A 22,239-nucleotide genomic window follows, 5' to 3' on the forward strand; every position below is an offset into this window, starting at 1 on the left:
TGTTTTTCAACAGGACAATGAACCAACACACCTCCAGGCTTTGTAAGAGCTATTTGACCAAGAAGGAGAGTGATGGAGTGCCGCATTAGATGACCTGGCCTCCACAATCACCTGACCTCAACCCAATTGAGATGAGATGAGTTGAACTGCAGAGTGAAGGAAAAGCAGCCAACAAGTGCTCAGCATATGTGGGAACTCCCTCAAGACGGTTGGAAAAGCATTCCAGGTGAAGCTGGTTGAGAGAATGCCAAGCGTGTTCAAAGCTGTCATCAAGGCAAAGGGTGCTAACACTAATTGCAGTGTGTCTTCATAACCTGGTTCAATAATCCATGACATTAACCTGAGGAAGGCACAGTGATGCTGAAATGTTGGTAAATACCCATTAAATTGCTGGGAGATTATACATGGAGTGTGCGATTAATTTTATTTTGATAGTTTATAGTTTATTCGCCGTTAGTCAGCACCTCCACACAAACTATTATTCTGGTTGTGCGCCAGTTTTTATCTACTTAGAAAAATGTAAAATATATTTTGAGTTTAACACTTTAATACATGATTCCATTATTTCATAGTTTTGATGTTTTCAGTATTTGTCCTCAATGGACAAAATAGGAAGAAATAAAGGACTTAAATTAATGGTATGTCCAAACTTTTGACTGATACTGTATGAGGTATTGATTGTCATATATCTTTATATCTTTAACTAAACTATGACGATATCGATATTCTACATCACAATTGAATATGAAATAGTCCAGCAAATTATACAAATGTAGCCATACTTTTACAAACTTTTTGGAAAGGGTGATACAATGTCGTGATATGCGCAAGGTCCTCTGCTCTTTGTGGTTGTCTCAACCAATAAAATCTCGCTCTGGGTTCCTGCTTCTAGCTTCCATTACACCACGACACGCACCACCACCAGTTAGTAAGCGGTGTCGGTTTTAAAGGCTTTTGACCACCTAACTATAGTGTCATGAAAATAAGCAAAAATAATTTACAGTAATATAATATATCAACTGTATATTCAAGGTTCATTCATTCGGAAATTGACAAAAGAAAAGACGAGCGAAATCTAAGGGACGTCGACAAACCGGCAAACAAAGAGATCCCTTCTCGACGACAACATTTTTCCTCAATATTCTTTAGTTATGAGTCATGTGGCCGTCGAAAATTTACACGGTCTAGAACAGCAGGTGAGTTTTCTGTATTTCTTTTTTATTTGTGTTCATGTCTATAACACGTCGGAATGAGTAGAAGTCTGAATGCAGTCGTGGATACCAAGCTAGTTGATTAGCTTTGTTCGCTAGCTGTAACTGCGTGTGTTGTCTAATCTCTGGGTAAAATGGAGGCCGGTGGGTGATAATGGTTGGTGACGATGCTTCACGTTCAACAATGCAGTATTTCTCACAATTGGGTTGATCCTTAACTATACCTCCAAGACATGCAATCTAACCCCTATGTTCAATGTTGGTGACATTAAAAAAATAATTATATATATATATTGCATTTATTCACTTGAGCTGATTGTTAGCGTGCTTGCTAGTTTGGCCTCTAGTTAGCGTTAGGTACTTACGCTAACATGAAAGCTAGCTGGCAACATTTTCTTCTGCGTCACTGTGACATTGTTTTATTCCCGAATGAACAAAGCGTGCTTATGCTTTGCACAGTTGCTGGCTAGCAACGACTGCATTGTTTGGGTTTGTGTTGTGCTATAGATTTTGTTGCCATGTTAAAGAACATGTCATTGTTAAGTCAACCAGTTGTTTTTTGTCACCTGTAACGTTAGTCCAGCCGACAGTATCCAGGAAAACACCCATTAATTTGGTATGGAAGCATTATAAAAGTGAGTCTTGCTGTAACTGCATTTGCAAATGCAACATTTGTCTATTTTAAATAAGGTTTCATCTTCCATGTTTTGACCAAACATAATTAGTAAGCTGTCATGACATTTTCTGATAGTCAGCAGATGCATATTTGACATGTGCTTGGAAGTGTGAAAGGATGTTGGGTTGGTGGGGGCCAATTTATTTTGACACAGGAAATAAGACCTCTGAGCCATGTTGGTCACGCTCCTTGATAACCTGTATTTGTCTGTTAAAGCAAAGGACTCGAGGGGAAGAACTTCGGTAGCAGTATATATATTTGAGCAGAGAAGAATCTAGTCCAACTCTGTAATTGGAGTGTTTTGGTAGGGTTAGGGAACGAAATCAAGCTATGGTTTGTTCTGGTGTTACACTTTGTATTCCATGACTTAGAGAAGCTTCTCATGAACGCACAATACTTTATTTCCTGATGATAGGATTTACCATTGCTAATATCAAATGTTCAAGTGATTTAAAAAGGTCCGACAGGTTGTCAACCCCTATTCAATAATGGCACCAAATCACTTCTCTGAATTCTTAAATGAAACACATATTGTCCAATATTATAAGGATAGGGTGGTCATACTGTTAGGATATTTTCAGGGCTGATGTAGAATAGAGATTATTCAAATAAAAGCAATAAATTATTAACTTAAAATGGCACTTCACTTGCAAATTAGGCACTTCATATGCAAACCAGAATACATAATTACTGTAATTTAAGCCCAATTGAAAGTAGGGTGGTCATATTAACAGATATAAATGCTTTATACCAGACTGAGTTGGCAAAAATTTGAAACAATTTATGATCTTATTAGCTTTAAACTTTTTACACTACTTTATGCAAATTACATATTTAATACACTCCTACACTCACTCACACACAGCCTAATGGTGTCTGCATGCTTCTCATCCACAATCATTTGGAACAGTTTTGCATTTATTATAACAAGTGTTACATTTTTGTTCATTTTTGTTTTCAGCAAGTTTTTTCCCCCTGGCTGTTCACGCCCCTTCGTCTGTGAATGCTCAGCAGTATGGATTCTTCAATGAAGTGTGACATTCCAATGAGAGTAATATTTTTCACTTTAGATATAATGCACCAAAATGATTTGTTAGATGAAAAAAATGGGGGGGGGGGAAACGTCTTTGGCAACCTCAATGATTTACAGATTTCTTGAGGTGTCTATTTTGACCAGGTGTATTCTGGCTATGGTGTCTCAAGATGGAAAAAGGTACTATTGCTTATTTATTTTCTAGTTTTTAAGCGATGTTCTTTTAACCTGTCTAGGACACGGACCCCCCCCCCCCCCCCCCCCAACATTCCGCTGAAAAGGCAGCACGGGAAATTCAAAAATATTTTTTTGAAATATGGAACTTTACACATGAACTCTTGTAACTACCCATCCTGGATCCGGGAGCGTTGCCATCAACTGACACTAATTAGCATAACGCAACGGACATAAATATTACTAGAAAATATTCATGAAATCACAAGTGAAATATATTGAAACACAGCTTAACCTTTTATTAATCACCCTGTCATCTCAGATTTTGAAAATGTGCTTTACAGCCAAAGCAAGACGAGCATTTGTGTAAGTTTATCGATAGCCTAGCATAGCATTATGCCTAGCTAGCAGCAGGCAACCTGGTCATGAAAATCAGAAAAGCAATCAAATTAAATCGTTTACCTTTGAGCTTCGGATGTTTTCACTCAAGAATCCAAGTTAGATAGCAAATGTTCCTTTTTTCCCAAAATATTATTTTTGTAGCTGAAATAACTCTGTCAATTTTTCACGTTTGGCTGAGAATTCGAACGGAAATTGCGGTCACGACAACACCGAAAAATATTCAAAATTAGCTCCATAATATCGACAGAAACATGGCAAACGTTGTTTATAATCAATCCTCAAGGTTTTTTTCAAATATCTATTAGATATCAACCGGGATAGGTGGCTTCTTAGTAGGAAAGAGAGAAACAATGGCCGCATTTGTCTCTTAGGCACAAAACACTCTGAGAGACTCCAGCTGACCACTGACACAATGTTGACGTTCAGGCTCAGTTTTCAAAATAAATGCCTGAAACTATGTATTGTGACACTAGACACATTAGGGACGCCATAGAAAGAGGAATCTGGTTGATATCTCATTCACTGCTCAATAGGGACGCTTAGGAACCCAGATTTTTCTTTCCCTTCCTGATTGGATTTTTCTCAGGCTTTCGCCTGCAATATGAGTTATGCTATACTCACAGACATTTTTACAGTTTTGGGAACTTTAGAGTTTTCTATCCTAAGCTGTCAATTATATGCATATTTTAGCATCTTGTCCTGACAAAATAGCCCATTTACTTTGTGAACGTTATTTTTCCAAAAATGAAAATAGTGCCCCCTAGGTTCAACAGGTTAACAAGTCCAATACAGCAAATGAAAGATAAACATCTTGTTAATCTACCCATCGTGTCTGATTTTTTAAATGTTTTACAGCGAAAATACAACATATATATTTGTTATATCACCACCAAATCCAAAAAAAACACAGCCATTTTTCCCAGCCAAAGATAAAATGAATCACTAACCTTTGATAATCTTCATCAGATGACACTCATAGGACATCATGTTACACAATACATTTGTTTTGTTCGATAATGTGGATATTTATATCCACAAATCTCGATTTACATTGGCGCCATGTTCAGAAATGCCTCCAAAATATCTGGAGTAATTACAGAGCCATATAACAGAAATACTCATCATAAACTTTGATGAAAGATACATGTTTTACATATAATTAAAGATACACTGGTTCTTAATGCAACCACTGTGTCAGATTTTTATTTTATTTTTTACAAAAAAAAGTAGACCGTGCAATCTGAGACGACGCTCAGACGTAAATATATTTCTCCGCCAGGTTGGGAGTCAACAGAAATATGAAATTACATCATAAATATTCCCGTTACCTTTGGATGATCTTTCATCAGAATGCAGTGCAAGGAATCCTAGTTCTGCAACAAATCTTTGTTTTGTTCAATAATGTCCATTACTAGTGTCCAGTTAGCTACTTTTGCTAGCACGTTTAGTTCACATGTCCAAAAGCTGGCGCTGGTCCAGGCGAACTCGGACGAAAGCTTCAGAAAGTTAAATTCCAGGTCGAATAAACTGGTCAAACTAAGTAGAGAATCAATCTTCGGGATGTTATCATATATCCAATAACCTTCCAACCGGATCATTTGTTTTTGTCTACAGAGTAATGGAACGCAAGGCATATAATGAGTACTGCGTGTAACCAGGAACTGGCATTCTGCCAGACCAGTGACTCAAATAGCTGCCATCCGGTCCCACATCACACTAGAGGCTTCATTCCACGTTCTACTGACTGTTGACATCTAGTGGAGGGCGTAGGAAGTGCGAACAGATCCATATATTTTTGGGATGTGAATAGGCGAGGAGTTGAAAATCAAACAGCCCCAGAATTTCCACTTCCTGTTTGGAAGTTTGCCTTGCCTATGAGTTCTGTTATACTCAGACATAATTCAAACAGTTTTAGAAAAGTCAGTGTTTTCTATCCAATAGTAATAATAATATGCATATTAGCATCTGGGACAGAGTAGGAGGCAGTTCACTATGGGCACGCAATTCATCCAAAGTGAAAATGCTGCCCCCTATCCCTAAAAGGTTAAGGGAATATATGAGCACACTCGTTAGGCTTGCCGAAGGCATGCGGAAGGCTTAAGACACACACTTCTCAGCATCCCCACACAGTTACCCAACACACACTTCTCACTAAGTCTGAACTGTATCACAGAAAGCTACTAGTCAAATAACGTACACTACATGGCCAAAAGTATATGGACACCTGCTCGCCCAACATCTAATTTCAAAATCATAGGCATTAATATGGAGTTGGTCCCCCCCTTTGCTGCTACAACAGCCTCCACTCTTCTGGGAAGGATTTCCATTAGATGTTAGAACATAGCTGCAGGGACTTGCTTCCATTCAGCCACAAGCATTAGTGAGGTTGGGCACTGATGTTGGGTGATTAGGCCTGGATTGCAGTCAGCATTCCAATTCATCCCAAAGAGTTGAGGTCAGGGCTCTGTGCAGGCCAGTCAAGTTCTTCCACACCGATCTCCACAAACTATTTATGTATGGACCTCGCTTTGTGCACGAGGGCATTGTCATGCTGAAATAGGAAAGGGCCTCCCCCAAACTGTTGCCACAAAGCACAGAATCATCTAAAATGTAATTGTATGCTGAAGCGTTAAGATCTCCCTTCACTGGAAATAAGGGGCCTAGCCCAAACAGTGAAAAACAGCCCCAGACCATTATGCCGCCTCCACTAAGTCTTTGTTGGCACTATGCTTTCAGGCAGGTAGTGTTCTCCTGGTATTTACCAAACCCAGATTTGTCTATCGGACAGCCAGATGGTGAAACATGATTAATCAAACCAAAGCACGCGTTTCCACTGCTCGAGAGTCCAAAGGAGGCAAGCTCTACACCACTCCAGCCAATGTGTTGCGCATGGGGATCTTAGGCTTGTGTGCGGCTGCTTGGACATGGAAACCCTTTTCATGAAGCTCCCGACTAACCGTACTTGTGTTGATGCTTCCAGAGGCAATTTGGAACTCTGTAGTGAGTGTTGGAACCGAGAACAGATTTGTATGTGCTTCAGCAGTCCTGTTCTGTGAGCTTGTGTGGCCTACCACTTGCTTCTAGACGTTTCCACTTCACAATAACAGCACTTAAAGTTGACCGGGGCAACTCTTGCAGGCCAGAAATTTAACGAACTGACTTTATGATGTTTCGTTGAAAGTCATTGATCTCTTCAGTGAGGCCATTCTACTGCCAATGTTTGTCTATGGAGATTGTATGGCTGTGTGCTCAATTTTATACACCTGTCAACAACGGGTGTGGCTGAAATCCACTCATTTGAAGGGGTGTCCACACACTTTTTTATTATAGTGTTCCATAAAGTATATTTGGATTTTTGGACATTGGGTAACAGCTGATACTTTGTTTAAAAAATGCTATACGTTTTTATTTGAGTGAAAACTGATTTGTTTACAGAGTTTAAATAAATAAAACGTTTTTATTTTTTACATTGGTCCATTATTTCTCCCTCACCGAACACCCTAGTTTTGGGTCTGTATTCCTTTTCACCAACTTTCTTCCTGGATATCTGCAGTCCTGTAGGTTTTCAGTCCAACCCAAATTTAGCACATCTGATTCAGCTAGTTAAGGTCTTGTTGAGCAGCTAAATGGTAGAATCAGGTGTGTTAAATTAGAGTTTGACGGTAGATCTCCAGGAAGAGGGTTGTGCAGCCCTGATCTAGCCTATTGGCAGTTTTGAGTGTCTGCCTTGCAAGAAAGTATCTTTTGTTGCTTGCAAAGGTACACCCATGGTAGACTGCTCTGCAAAATGTACAATTGAAACTTACTGTAATCGGATTGTGGTGGGGGGGCAACAACTAGACAGGGGAGTTCCCTGCTTCACATATGTATAATGGGGGAAGCACTGTAGTATAAGGGTTATTCATGTCTTTCTGCTTTCTGGAGATCAAGTTTGTCACACTATCCAAATAAAGTGACAATCTGTTGATATGCAACTGCTGGTGTGGGTTAGGATAAGTGTTGGGGTTAGTTTAAATATTACTGTAGAGCATCTATAGATGGTGTTACTGAGTTTTTGTCACCCTTTGTCTTGCGGCTTACTGTCCTATATGCATGTTTAGAATTACATTTATCCGTAACAGTGTTTACCGTAGTACTTAACTGTATGTTTTAATTTTCTATTTCAGCTTGCTGTCCTAGGCTTGAACAATGCTGATGGGCAGGGTGGAGGCACTGGCAGTAAGTGATCTCTACTCTTTGAGCCAAAGGACATCTAGGTTGTGTTATGGTGATCCTTTTATGATCACTTGGTCTGAAGCGGCCCTCACTCTTATCCTTTCCTTCGGGGCCATTGGGTAGTTCAAGGACTGAATATAACCCTCCCCGCAGGTGGCCTTTTTAATGGATAATTCATACCCCAAAGTCAAAAACTTGTCAGGTGTTTTCAGACCTTAGAAGTGGTCTGAAGTCGAGCTGAGTTAGTGTTCTGCAGGAAACTGCAGATAAATTATTGGTACTGTCCAATAGAGGTCGACAGATTTTATGATTTTTCAACGCCGATACTGATTATTGGAGGACCAAAAATGCCGATACCGATTAATCGGTCAATTTTAAAAAATTGTATTTATTTGTAATAATGACAATTACAACTACCGAATGAACACTTATTTTAACTTAATATAATGCATCAATAAAATCAATTTAGCCTCAAGTAAATAATGAAACATGTTCAATTTGGTTTAAATGATGCAAAAACAAAGTGTTGGAGAAGAAAGTAAAAGTACAATATGTGCCATGTAAGAAAGCTAACGTTTCAGTTCCTTGCTCAGAACATGAGAACATATGAAAGCTGGTGGTTCCTATTATTAACATGAGTCTTCAATATTCCCAGGTAAGAAGTTTTAGGTTGTAGTTATTATAGGAATTATAGGACTATTTCCTCTATACCATTTGTATTTCACTAACCTTTGACTATTGTATGTTCTTATAGACACTTTAGTATTGCCAGTGTAACAGTACAGCTTCCATCCCTCTCCTCACTCCTCCCTGGGCTCGAACCAGCAACACAACGACAACAGCCACCATCGATGCAGCGTTACCCATGCAGAGCAATGATTGTTTTTTATAAGATAAGTTTAATGCTAGCTAGCAACTTACCTTGGCTTACTGCATTCGCGTAACAGGCAGTCTCCTTGTGGAGTGCAACGAGAGAGGGGCAGGTCGTTATTGCGTTCGACTAGTTAACTGTAAGGTTGCAAGATTGGCTCCCCTGAGCTGACATGGTGAAAATCTGCGTTTCTGCCCCTGAACAAAGCAGATTATGCCACTGTTCCTAGGCTGTCATTGAAAATAGGAATGTGTTCTTAACTGACTTGCCTAGTTAAATACAGGTATAATTATTTTAATCGGCGCCCAAAAATACCGATTCCCGATTGTTATGAAAACTTGAAATCGGCCCCAATTAATCGGCCATTCCTATTAATCAGTCGACCTCTACTGTCCAATCAAAGGCCTACGAAACATCCCATTACTGACATCCCTGGCATTTGTGGGAAAGAGACTAGAGTAGGGAGCTTTAAACTATTGGGACTGACTCACATTTCCATCAGTGTATTACTAGGTTCATTTAGGTATAAGATGCCATCAAGTGATTTTAATTTCACTTGTTTGTTTTTAGCAAATTCATGCTCTTTTCATTTATGAAATCGCATAAACGCCATTTAAGTTTTCAGTTTCCTCATTTGGGATACAAGACAGTTTTCCAATTTGTTTGTTTAATCAAACAGGCCAGATAGGCTACTTAATCCCTATTAAATGAATCCCTATTAAATTAAAGGGATTGAGACATCCCTAGAATAAGACTAGGAACCCATTAGACCTTTGACGTGTTTGTGTACAGTACTTCCCTTGTGTTCACAAGTCTGTCTCTCTAGGGACCTGTTACATTCCACCTCATTTACGGAACCAAGAGGCTTCCAAAAATGGTAAGTGTCGTCCCCCCATCAACAGTACCACCTCTATGAGGTATGCCAGTTGGACACCGTAAAAATGCCCTGGCCCCCTAGTGGTCAAGAATGCCATAATGCATTGTTGTGGCCCATAATAAACATTTCACAAAATTAATTGAGCTAGCAACAATGTTGTGAAATTCCCCCTTTTTTTAAAAAAAAACTCAGATAATTAGCTTTAGTTTTATCTTGACAATTTTTTTTCTCGCTGGGCTGGGACAAGGTCAGCTAGAGGGTGACCCGACTGTATTGATTTTCTCCACTTGTTGGAAACAGTGGCGTAAAGGTTGCGTTAGAATCCCCATCTTATATAGCCAGCCGCTTGTTTTTCTCATCCCAAAAGACACTACGGAAAGACGGACACAAAACCGTGCATATCCAATGTCCTGGAGTCCATTTTGTGACAGCATCTGGGAACTGCGTTGACAAACCATCAACCACTCCATTTCCCTGCTCTTACCTACCGGCCAAAATATCGCAGTACATCGGCAGCATGTTTTCATCATGAAGCTCCCCCCCCTATGACGCTTTTTTTTTTGTAACAGATGCTTTCTCTAGACCGAGCGCCTTGTCAATGGCACCAGGAAGCTGTAAGTCCCTTTACAGTCCGCTCTTTGGCTGAGGGAAGCTCTGGTGTTTTTTATTTTAAATGTTGTCTTTATTTTATTCTGCATGTTTTAATTAAATTGCCTACCAGAACAGTGGTCTCACTCAATTCGATTAGAAAACAAGGCCACGTGCATTTAGACAAGGGGACTGGAGGCTCTCAAATTACATCTTTAAAACCACATTCCCATGGGTGAAATGAAGACATGACTGGCTTTTTCCTGCATTAAGGGTGTTGGCATCCGCTCACATGCTTACATTTTGTTCAAACAAAAAACAGCCTCCATTAGTTATGTCATTCCAACATACTGCTTAATTGCAATGTATCTATTTATTTGTGTGTGGAATTGAAAGTGGTAGGTATTAGCAAATTAATGCTGCTTGCATAACAAATGTTCCTTAATCGGAACCCTAGTTCATGAGCCAAATTATTGACTTGTGTATACTGTTTTGTATGGCTTGTGCATTGTTTACTGGGAAAATAAGCCAGGTCCTTTTTAATTTAAGTATTTCCCTTTTCAGAGGCATCCATGAGGTAACAAGTGGTGGGTATCTGGGATGTTAAAGCCAAAGGAACCAAGAAGGGCGTGGTTCCATTGTGCCCCTAACTCCTACTAGCTCTAAAGGACCTCAACACATTTCTTACAGCCATCCAGGTCATTCTAATCTGTTAACATAGAAAGGCTAAGGGGAAGTAGTTAGAGGCTGAAATGGAACTAGGCCTACTTAGTCCAAATCTCTCTTCCTATAGGGTACATTACTGCCTACCACCGTTGTGCCCTTGAGCAAGGCAAACCTCTAAGTGCTCTAGGGGTGCTGCTCTGCCGCTGCCCCTGTGTTGCTCCCAGCCTGTGGTGTCTGTGAGATTGGGTACTGTGACAGCAACAACTAAGAATATCTGTGCAAATGGACCAATAAACAATGTATTGTATTGACTGTGTGTGAGGAGGAAACCCTCTTGTACAATGGGAGTCAACATGTCTCCCCTCGATTTCCTTTCTGTTTTTACCCAAGATACGCCTGGCGGTTGGGACGGTGGACGCAACAATGGCTTCGTGCAGAATGGTTACCACGACAACCGCATGAATGGGGGCAACAGGTACAACAGTGGCCCGCCTCGCATGGAGAGGGGCAGGGGGGGTGGAGGTTTCCGTGGCGGAAGGGGCGGGTCCTACAACCCGGTACAGCCTATGCAGAATGCCGGCATGTTTGGAGTCTACGACAACAAAGATGGCGGCGGCTGGAACACGACTAAAGATGCCTACACCAGCTTCGGCGCACGTCCCGACCGGGGAAAGTCTGCTTTTTTCAACAACGGCGGGAGTGCGCCCCGAGGAAGGTGAGAAGACTAGAGAATTCACTCCCAAGCCCTTAGCCAGCAGTTTTCAGGTTCCTCAAGAGTTCTGTGCTGTACCATGAGGCAACTCATTAGCAAGCTAGCTTTCCTGACCCCTGTGGTTATGTTATGCTTGACAGTTACCAGCGTGGAGGGTTTGGAGGCAGTGGAAACAGCCGCTGGGTGGAGGAGTCCAGGGATGACGAGGACTGGTCCAAACCCACTCAGGCCAATGAGCGCCTGGAACAGTGAGTAGTAAACCTAACCTACCCCCCTTTCTGCATACTAATGATATTTCAATAATGAGGAGTTACCAATGTAATTTTATCAACATCCCCTTTCGTTAAAATGGTCACGTAGACCTTTTTCTGTCACTTTCCTGACCTTCTGTGTTTCTGCCTCTCCCCAGGGAGCTGTTCGCTGGTGGCAACACAGGGATTAACTTTGACAATTACGACGACATTCCCGTTGAGGCCACTGGCCAAAACTGCCCCCATCACATTGACAGCGTGAGTCCCCAAGTATTCTAGCCAAATAACCCTGTTTCAGATCCAGTAACCCTCATGTCCTATTAGTCAGCATTTTGTTAGTATTCTTCAAAACCAGAAGCGTTTCCCATGGGCTCTACTGAGCAGCTTGTGGTGCTGTTGATCCCCCTGCACATACCCCCCCTCCCTTCCCTCTGAAACAGAGTTGCGTGAAAGCTGTTTGGTGTTCATTTGAGTGACTGGTTTGTCTTCATATTTCAGTTCCAAGACGTGGAGATGGGAGAGATCATCATGAGTAACATTGCCCTGACCCGCTACACTCGGCCCACTCCGGTCCAGAAGTACGCCATTCCAATCATCAAGAACAAGAGGGACCTGATGGCCTGCGCCCAGACAGGTTAGAACCAGAGCGAACTAGAACCACTTCAAATTGGATTGGTCTGGAGAGCTGCAGATATGACGTACGACAACTGTATTGTACTGTAGTTGATTTAAGTATAGGTATATGACTAATATAAACTGTGGTCTCTCAGGTTCCGGTAAGACTGCTGCGTTCCTGTTGCCTGTACTGAGTCAGATCTACACTGAAGGCCCAGGAGAAGCCCTCGCTGCCCAGAAGTCTGGAGGACAGGACAATGGAAAGTATGGTCGCCGTAAGCAGTACCCCCTCGCTCTGGTCCTGGCACCCACCAGAGAACTGGCCCTGCAGATCTATGAAGAGGCCAGAAAGGTAAGCAACTGCCCTCCTCTCACCTGGGATGTTATTGCGGGTGTAGCAAAATGCTTGACACACCCACGCAATGTGACCACACACACAGAGGGGACAGATATCCCATCAGCATCAATACCAGCTAGGTCGGTAGCGGTCTGCCAGTGGGCCTCTATCTCTTTGTCTCTGTTTTTGTGTTGACGGCCAACCAGCCACGGTTGGTATTAGGGAACTGCAGTGTAACACACAATCATTGTTTGTGTTCTCCTTTCTCTCTCCTCTCTTGTCCCTTTCCCTGCCTTCTCTCTCTGTACCCCGTATTCCCCCTCTCGCTCTCTGTACCCTGTATTCCCCCTCTCGCTCTCTGTACCCTGTATTCCCCCTCTCGCTTCTCTCTCCATCTCTGTACCCTGTATTCACCCTCTTCCACCCCTCTCTCCTGCTGTAGTTTGCATACCGGTCCCGTGTGCGTCCTTGTGTGGTGTACGGAGGGGCTGACATTGGCCAGCAGATCAGAGACCTGGAGCGAGGCTGTCACCTGCTGGTGGCTACACCTGGACGCCTGGTGGACATGATGGAGAGGGGCAAGATCGGCCTCGACTACTGCAAGTGAGTAGACTTCCAACATGCTGGACTGCTGGCAGACTGAGCTGTCCCAGACATAGCGTCTGGTTCTTGACTTCATTGTTTTTGAAAGGTGTAGACAAGTTACAAAGCCCTAGGGCCCAGTCACTAGGCACTTTACCTAGATGAATAACCTAAGCCTTATTCGTATTGGGTTAGTTTTACTGGGGGAGATGTGGTGATTTGTTCACATAATTCCCATCTGTGATTTAAGTCCTGTCCAAATCTTCCATGTCTGTCATTTTTAAGTAGCAGGAGAGTAGTAAATCCAGCTGGAAAAATATAGCATCTCCAAAGTACTCTGATAATACTAGTCATGTGCGACTCGATATCCCTTTCTTTTGAGAGAAATGTCTTGAGTTTGACAGGCGTTGCTCATGGTTTGAGCAAGAAACAATAACTGATTTAGATGGGTTTTTAAGTGTATGTATGAAGGGTCTACATGTACCAACTTTCAGTGAATGCTTTTGTTTATACGTTTTGTGGCAATTAATTGAATGTGTTTTTTTTGTGCATATTTAATCTAACACTTGCTGTTAATAGATCACAAAGAAGCATTACAACGTAGCTATACTTTTGGAAATGACTTCCCTTTCTCACCCATAGCCGAAAAATGCATCGCAAGTCTGCTATTTAGCTCGCATCTGTGGAATGGGGGCCTTTTAAGGACGTTTTCTACTGCAGAACGCTAAAATACCCTTATGATTGTACTTCCTCAATCTAAAGCTGGCTTTGTATAGTTTAGAAACTTGGGAGCTAAGCTCTAGTTATCAGTGTAGCCTGTTGTCACCTGGACATGTTGAAATATATCTTCACACCTAGAATAAAAACCTCCAGGTTTCCGTCATAACTGTCAATTTATTGAGTAGGAAAATAATTAATTACGGGGCAGTTTGGGGAAATAAACTTAACCCATCTGAATCATCCTCTGGAATAAGACATTCTGGGGTAATAATTACATAACCAATGTTCTCTAGTAATACTAGCGCTGTGCAAATGGAGCTCTAGATGAATTGCGTACATGTGGGCAATATGATTCATTCCACCTAGTCCATCAGAATGCAAGCAAGAGCTGAGACCATATTGCGTAGCCCAGCTCTACATCTCCTGATGCAGCTTATCAGACTATTGATTAGTTGAATTGGCCTGCTGGACAGGAAAGGAATCCTACATACCCATGCGACTATGATGGGAAAACAGGTCTACAGCCAATCCCTGACCCTGTCTCTGTTAGTTATCTGGTGCTGGATGAGGCTGACCGGATGTTGGACATGGGTTTTGAGCCCCAGATCAGACGCATCGTGGAGCAGGACACCATGCCCCCTAAAGGCATCCGTCAGACCATGATGTTCAGCGCTACCTTCCCCAAGGAGATCCAGGTACTCACACCCACATGGTGTTCAACTCCCTTTCCTAAAGAGATCATGGTACATGGACAATAATTCTTACACTCCAGTCCCCACAATTGCTTATGTATTTGTCAAAAGTATTGTGCTTAATGAAGAAAGGTGTTATTTGCCATATGTCCTCTCTATGGTGTATTAACCCACCTTTCCACACACATTTAATAAACTGTCCTCCATGTTGGCTCCACAACAATAACACAAACCCCTCGGTCAGATCCTGGCGCGTGACTTCCTGGAGGAGTATATCTTCCTGGCGGTGGGACGTGTGGGCTCCACCTCTGAGAACATCACCCAGAAGGTGGTGTGGGTGGAGGACGGTGACAAGAGGTCCTTCCTCCTGGACTTGCTCAATGCTACAGGTAACTACCTGGACTATAACTGCCGCTGGCTCAACCCCCTCTCCTGTCCCTGTGTGTTACTTACTGGAACCTTTACTTGTAGTGCAGGGTTTCTCAAAGCTCATCCTGGGGACTCGCTCACTGTGTTCTCGATTTTAAGCAAAAATTGTATATACATTGATATGTGGTTGGTAAGGGCATTGAGTTATCTGAAGGAAGCTTTGATTGGTTGAAATTAAAACCTGCGTTGACTGTGGGTGTTTGAGGACTGGAGTTGAGAAACCCTGTGTTTGAATAGCCCCTCTGTGTCTTATGAATATGTTGACTTGATCTGTTGGGCTAGGTGGAATCTGCAATGGCATGATTTCCCAACATCAGCTGTCTTTATTCAAATCGAACTAAATCCTGAAGCTAATCATTGATTGAATATGCAGACATGTTTTTCATAGGACATCTTCCCAGCAGATTCCACCTGTTCCTAACACTTGGCTAGTTCCTGATTTTAAAGCTTGTCAGATGTAAGCTATAGATCTTAGAAGATGGGTAACCATTCAGCTGTGAGGGTCTAGTATTGATTGCATTAGGTATTCTGTTCTTTCAGATGGTCATAAGCCTGGGTTTTGTTCAGTGGGCAGTTTTTGTGTGTTGAACATGACCCAGTGTTGGTAGTGTCATAGGGTCAGATATGAGGTGAAGACTTGTACTCTAGCTTAGGTATGTTGGATATCATAAACAGACCCTGCCTAGTATCCCCAACCCCCAGTTACTCCTATGCAGAGCCATGTACACACAGAGTTCAGGAAACCATCCTCCATGTTGGCACCAAATGTTCCTCAACAATAACATTCTAATAATGAGGTCGTATTGGAACTTGTTGGTACCACTAACCTCTCTGGGATAGGGGGATGCAAATGTCCCACTTGGCCAATTACCAGGGAAAATGCAGAGCGCCAAATTCAAATAAAATACTATAAAATTCAAACCTTCATTAAATCACATATGCAAGATGGCAAATTAAAGCTACACTCGTTGTGAATCCAGCCAACGTCAGATTTCAAAAATGCTTTTCGGGGAAAGCACAAGAAGCTATTATCTGATGATGGCACAGCAGTAAACGAAGAGTAGCATATTTCAACCCTGCAGGCGCTACACAAAACGCAGAAATAAAATATAAAACATGCATTACCTTTGACAAGCTTCTTTTGTTGGCACTCCAATATGTCCCATAAACATCACAAATGGTTCTTTTGTTCAATTAATTCCGTCCATATATATCCAAAATGTCCATTTATTTGGCGCGTTTGATCCAGAAAAAAACAACTTCCAATTTGCGCAAAGTCACCACAAAATATCTCAAAAGTTACCTTTAAACTTTGCCAAAACATTTCAAAATACTTTTGTAATACAACTTTAGGTATTTTTAAACATTAATAATCGATCAAATTGAAGACTGGTCTATCTGTTTTCAATAGAGGACGAGAGGAAACTAACGCTACTTTTCAAGTCTTGGCCAACTCTCAACAGCGTTACCCTTTTCCTGGATGGCCGTACTTCTTCATTGCACAAAGGAATAACCTCAACCAAATTCCAAAGACTGGTGACATCCAGTGGAAGCGGTAGGAACTGAAAACAAGTGCCTAAAAATATTGTTTCCCAATGAGAACTCACTGAACAGACAGACTTCAAAAAAACAAACAAAAATCTGAGCGGTTAGTCCTCTGGGTTTTGCCTGCTTACGTAAGTTCTGTTATACTCAGACACGATTCAAACAGTTTTAGAAACTTCAGTGTTTTCTATCCAAATATACTAATAATATGCACATCTTATATTCTTGGCATGAGTAGCAGGAAGTTGAAATTGGGCATGCTATTTATCCAAAAGGGAAAATGCTGCCCCCTATACCTTAAGAAGTTAATGGCGGCCATTGGGTTTTCTGATCTCTGTTGGCAAGCCTCCCCCTTTTAATGTCACTTATGAACTGTTGAAACTGCAATGAGTTTATCATCGGGTTTGGTTTTATCCAAAGTCATTCCGAGCGAAGTTCAGGACAATGCAGGTGAAAACATAGAGAAACCTGGTAAGTAGGAATTTATTATTACTAAAGTGGATGTAGAAGCTTGTATCCCATTTCATTTTTCAGTTTATTGATTTATTGCTTGGCCTGTATTGGTTACCCATAGTAGTCATCCATTTGTGTCCAGGCGAGAAGGTCCCGTTGGTTCTGATCAGCCATCTAGTGTGGTTGTCATTGTGAGGTCATAAACTGTTTTGAAGGGTGTTGTCTCCTTTGTGTGTGTGGGGGGGTTGATTTGTTTAGCCCACATCCTGCTTGCTACTGCAACCGTTTGCCATTTCCTACACATATGCTTTTGTTATGATGGCCACGGCAGCTTGCAAAATGTTCACTGCAGGTAGAAAAATCAATAACATGATCCACTATTCTACCAGACGGAGAAACATGTTCAAACATATCTCATCTGGATGGGCTGTAACATTTTAAACATTTTGAAGAAGCCCTCTGGTCATCATGCATCACGACTCACTGTAGAGTAGCCAGACACAGCTTTAGATATGCAGCTTTTCTTTGCCAGAGCTTCCATTTCTTAGCAACACTATGGATGTTTCTCCTCTCTCCTACTCCCACAGGGGGTAGTGGGTAGATGCTGTTTCCATACCTGTAATGTCTCCCCTGGGGCTCATTTAGGAGGGTACTGAGCAAGCGCTGAACGTTGCAGATAGAAATGCCACGAATAGACCTGACGCTAAGCTAAGCCTCCCATATCAGAAACTGAGGCCATGTCTGTTAGAAATGGATTCTGTATATCTGAACATTTTTAAGCAGTGACTCACCGGTCATCCTTCTCCTCCCCAGGTAAGAACTCTCTGACGCTGGTGTTTGTGGAAACCAAGAAGGGAGCGGATGCCCTGGAGGACTTCCTGTACCGTGAGGGTTACGCCTGCACCAGTATCCATGGTGACCGCTCCCAGAGGGACCGAGAGGAGGCTCTGCACCAGTTCCGCTCGGGACGCTGCCCCATCCTGGTCGCCACGGCGGTGAGTCTGCAAGCTGACATTTTGGTTTGAATTCTACAGCTCTGTGACAGGTAAAATATATTGGTTGACAAATGATAAAGCCAAATACACTAGCTCTTTGTTCAATACTGTTCAAGGCCTGGTGTTTGTTTTGCAATATGGTTGCATGTTGGGGTCATTTAAAAAGGGAGCTAACATGCTTCTGTTCCAACAAGGCGGCCAATAGTTGAATTCGGTCTCTTGTACCAGGTGGCTGCCCGTGGCCTGGACATCTCCAATGTCAAGCATGTCATCAACTTTGACCTGCCCAGCGATATAGAGGAGTACGTCCACCGTATTGGCCGTACTGGACGTGTAGGCAACCTGGGTAAGCCTCTACAACATTCAAGAACTCTCAACTCGCCACTCAACGACACGTAATGCACATTTTTTTTTTTTAAGATAACTATTTGACTGTAACATGGTGAACTCTCTCCTCTCCCAGGTCTGGCCACGTCGTTCTTCAACGATAAGAATGGCAACATCACCAAGGACCTTCTGGACATCCTAGTGGAGGCCAAACAGGAAGTACCCTCCTGGCTGGAGAGCCTGGCCTATGAACACCAGCACAAGAGCAACACCCGCGGACGCTCCAAGAGGTACACACACACACACACACACACACACACACACACACACACACACACACACACACACACACACACACACACACACACACACACACACACACACACACACACACACACACACACTCCTACATAAAGGAGCAGAAGTACCAGGGTTTAGAGATGTTTCACTCTCTTAATCACTGACTCATCCTCTCTGTTTAGGTTCACCTCTGGTGGCTTCGGAGCCAGGGACTACCGTCAGACCAGTGGCGGCGGCAGCACTGGAGGGTTCGGGGGTCGTGGTGGACGCCAGCCCAGTGGGCATGGAGGAAACCGTGGATTTGGTGGCGGCGGTAAATATCAGTTAAAACCTCACACTGGCGCAACATTTGGGTATAAATATTACTGTTGGTCTATCCCACAATTCTTAGGACACAAGTCCAAGAGTTAGTGTTTAATTCCAACCATGCTCCACACAGTCCTAATTCTCCTAACACTGTCCTGACGCCCCCCACATCACAGGTGGCTTTGGAGGCAACTTCTACACCAGTGACGGCTATGGAGGAAACTACACTCATCAGGGGGAGTGGACTGGTGGGGCAACTAAACATCCCCCCAACCCTATCCCCATCTACCTACACCCCCCCCCCTCTACCATCGCAGTGGGTCGCGCCACGCCAAACTCACTGATAAGGAAACCACATGTGTAACCTAAGCCAGACTATATAAACCCCTGTGTAGCTTCCAAACAGACTGCAGTACATTACCAGCTGTGATTCTCTGACCGCTTATCCAAAAAATGGAGCTGAGAGACAGGGGACCGAGAGGACAGCTGACCAAGAGGAAAGCTGGAGCCACTGAGCGATTCCTAAAGAAACATGGCACCGCCAGGCTCTGGAATCCTCGTGTGGCCGCCCGAAGTGACAATAACGTATTTAGGATCTTGGGACTTGCAGTTCTTTTTTTTCTTTCACGATAACTGCTTTTTCTTTCTTTGTAACAAAACAAACTGAGGATCATTTGTTTGTAAATGTACTGTGCCTTTAACAATTAGATTGTTTTATCTGTCTTTTCTTTTAAGCGTCATAACTGGCTAAAACCTGGCCAACGTACTAAATTATATATTTTTTGTTTTGGGGTTTAAATGTGGTTTTGTTATTTTATTCGGAAGGAAAGCAAAATAAGCTTGAACTAAATATCCAACCTTGGCAAACACTGAGATGACATTACTTTTGAGTGAGTCATTTGTCCATTTGAGCTTCAAATTTGTCACAGGGTAATCTGATGGCTCAAACTAGCTCCGACCGCACGTTGCAGCCATCCAATGAGAATTCCGCTATAGGTTTTCAAACCCTTGTGTGACGAAAGTGCACTTCAAGAAAAAAAAAGTGTTCAAAATATTTTTCGCTCACTCTATCCTGGAGAGGAATATGGTAGTCTTCACTAAACGAGCCATTCCAGTTGTACGATTTTAAAATGGAATATTTAAATAGTATGTTCATACATACAAGCTATTTGAGCAAGTCGATGCTCAAAGTTCAGTTCCCCACTAACAAATTGACTTGGCATTGTGGCACCTAGTGAAGCAACTTCTAGCTGCCTGGTGGGTGAATTTAGTTTTTGATTGAGCTTTTTTACTTAAACATTTTGGAGGATGGCAATTGACAAATATCCATCCTTCTGAGAGAATGTTTCTTAAAATTGTCAATTCTAAAACAGCACTTGCCATATAGAAAGTGAAGTTTGAATGGTTGCCATAGGACCACACAGTAACCTGGGTGGCTTTGCTTTTTGTCAAGGCCATCCTGGGATGAAATACGCATGCAAGTGTTGTTGTTTTTTGGTCAAGGAGTTTTAAAAAAAATGCAAAAGGAAATTCTGCAGCAGGCTTTTATTTCATTACAAAATGTCGTTCTCTTACACCTTTTAATTTAGTTCTCTTTTTCAAGCTGCGTTCGAATCTGAAGGACATTCTCGGGTTAACTGTTTAAAGACACAAGCTCTTCCTCCTCGGAGAGCGTAGGAAGGTCAGAAGTTAAGGGTCAGCAATGTACAGGCGAGCAAACTAAATTGCACACGTAGCAAAGGGTGATGGAAAGTGCAGTTTATTTACCAGTGCACCATTTTAAGAGGCAATGTGGTTTTCCTGTGTATCCTGGCTGGTGAATCTAGCCCACGCGACCCGGCCAAAGACGGGGGTGCTTTAACTATCCTTCATTCTGACACAGAACCAATGCAGCTATTCTTCCCTTTGTAGGGTTGGGCCGCCTTGATGTATTATGTAAAACCACTGGCCAGTTTACTACTATAGCTGGCATCCAGGCTTCGTCCTTAAATAGGAGGGAGGCCCAATGTTGGCTAGAAAATGGCATTTTAAGTGCAATAGGTATATATTCTCAGTGTGTCTGTCGTGCCTTGACATTTTGAATTAATAAGTGGTTATGAAGCAGATGCACTGACAGTATTGTGTTAATTTAAGATTGAATGGTGCTACCTAAGTTAGGTCTAGGCCCCTTTGTGATGTTACTTAACAGCCATCAAGTTTTCAAAAAAACATTTTATTGCACATCTAGAGTTTTATATAAATGTCTTGAGTGTGTGTCCTTAAAGCTTCCGAATTTTGTGTGAGGAGATTGTGAAAAACGCAGCTTGTTTACAAAAGGGGAAGGGTTATCACTATTTAAACCAGGATTTATTTGGGACCAGGTGTTAGTTCAGTAGCAGTCTGAGAATTGAGCTATTTGCACACAGATTACTAGATTCTACTTTTGCTGCTAGTTTGTGTAATTTATTAAGCATTTTTGAGAAATATTTATTTTTATAAGCCTAAAGTGATAGTTTAAGGAACTTGACCAAAAGACAGTACAAAAACACTGGCACTTGAATGTTGAATGTCACCGGTATGCGTGGAAATTTATATTTTTCGGGGTAGTGTGAGCTTTTTAATGTCAGTCATATTGGACTCAAATCAAAATCCACACCTGTTACTTCTAGTAGTACTGGCCACACCGTCTAATCAACCTTAACGTTTAATTGGCGAACAAAATTTGAAACAAACAACCAATGCCAAGGTTTGGATAAAAGTGATAACATTTTCTAAAAAATATTGTACCAGTGCAAGAAGTGTCCAGATTCTCTTCAATTAGCTTTTCCTTGTTTTTGAGGGTTTTCTTCCCTCCCCCAGCAAATGTCTGGCACATGGCAATCTTAAAGAAAGAAAACATGTGGCTCTGCTCTGTTGTTGTATTTGCATATTTGGGCCTCTGTGTGTGTGTTCTGTGGAGTGTGTGTGTGTGTGTGTGTGTGTGGTGAGTCTTACAGTAACATTGGCTGACTGAGTCTGAAAAGTAAAGGTTTGGATGAAACGTATGAATGGAAATGTGAAGCTGCAGAGAGGAGAGGTTGGAGAGCTTTCGGCTGGCCAGACACTCCCCTGAACGCCACTGAGTCGCCCACTAGTTTGTATTTGCTTTATGTACTAGTTTAGAGGCTGTGCACTGCACGAGAAAACACCTGTGCATTTATTGTATGATTTTACCAAAATTAAAAGTTTTGACTTGCAAACACTTAACTAACTTTTGTATATCATGTGTCCAGAGTTTAACATT

At 42.1% G+C, this 22,239-nt stretch overlaps 1 protein-coding gene across 1 annotated transcript; it reads left to right on the plus strand.

Annotated features, from left to right (window-relative positions):
• The first annotated feature begins 878 nt into the window (after positions 1–878).
• LOC124008137 (ATP-dependent RNA helicase DDX3X-like) lies at positions 879–22,195 on the plus strand. Its single transcript, XM_046319143.1, is given in 17 exon segments — positions 879–1,196; positions 7,663–7,714; positions 9,409–9,459; positions 11,104–11,428; positions 11,566–11,673; positions 11,835–11,934; positions 12,175–12,310; positions 12,447–12,643; positions 13,071–13,231; positions 14,481–14,625; positions 14,867–15,011; positions 17,863–18,044; positions 18,273–18,390; positions 18,508–18,661; positions 18,854–18,984; positions 19,154–19,209; positions 19,212–22,195. Coding segments are annotated over 17 exon segments (2,133 nt in total). The 5' UTR covers positions 879–1,151; the 3' UTR covers positions 19,239–22,195.
• Positions 22,196–22,239: the final 44 nt, after the last annotated feature.

This window comes from Oncorhynchus gorbuscha, linkage group LG21 (assembly GCF_021184085.1).
Source record: "Oncorhynchus gorbuscha isolate QuinsamMale2020 ecotype Even-year linkage group LG21, OgorEven_v1.0, whole genome shotgun sequence".
Lineage (NCBI taxonomy): Eukaryota > Metazoa > Chordata > Actinopteri > Salmoniformes > Salmonidae > Oncorhynchus > Oncorhynchus gorbuscha.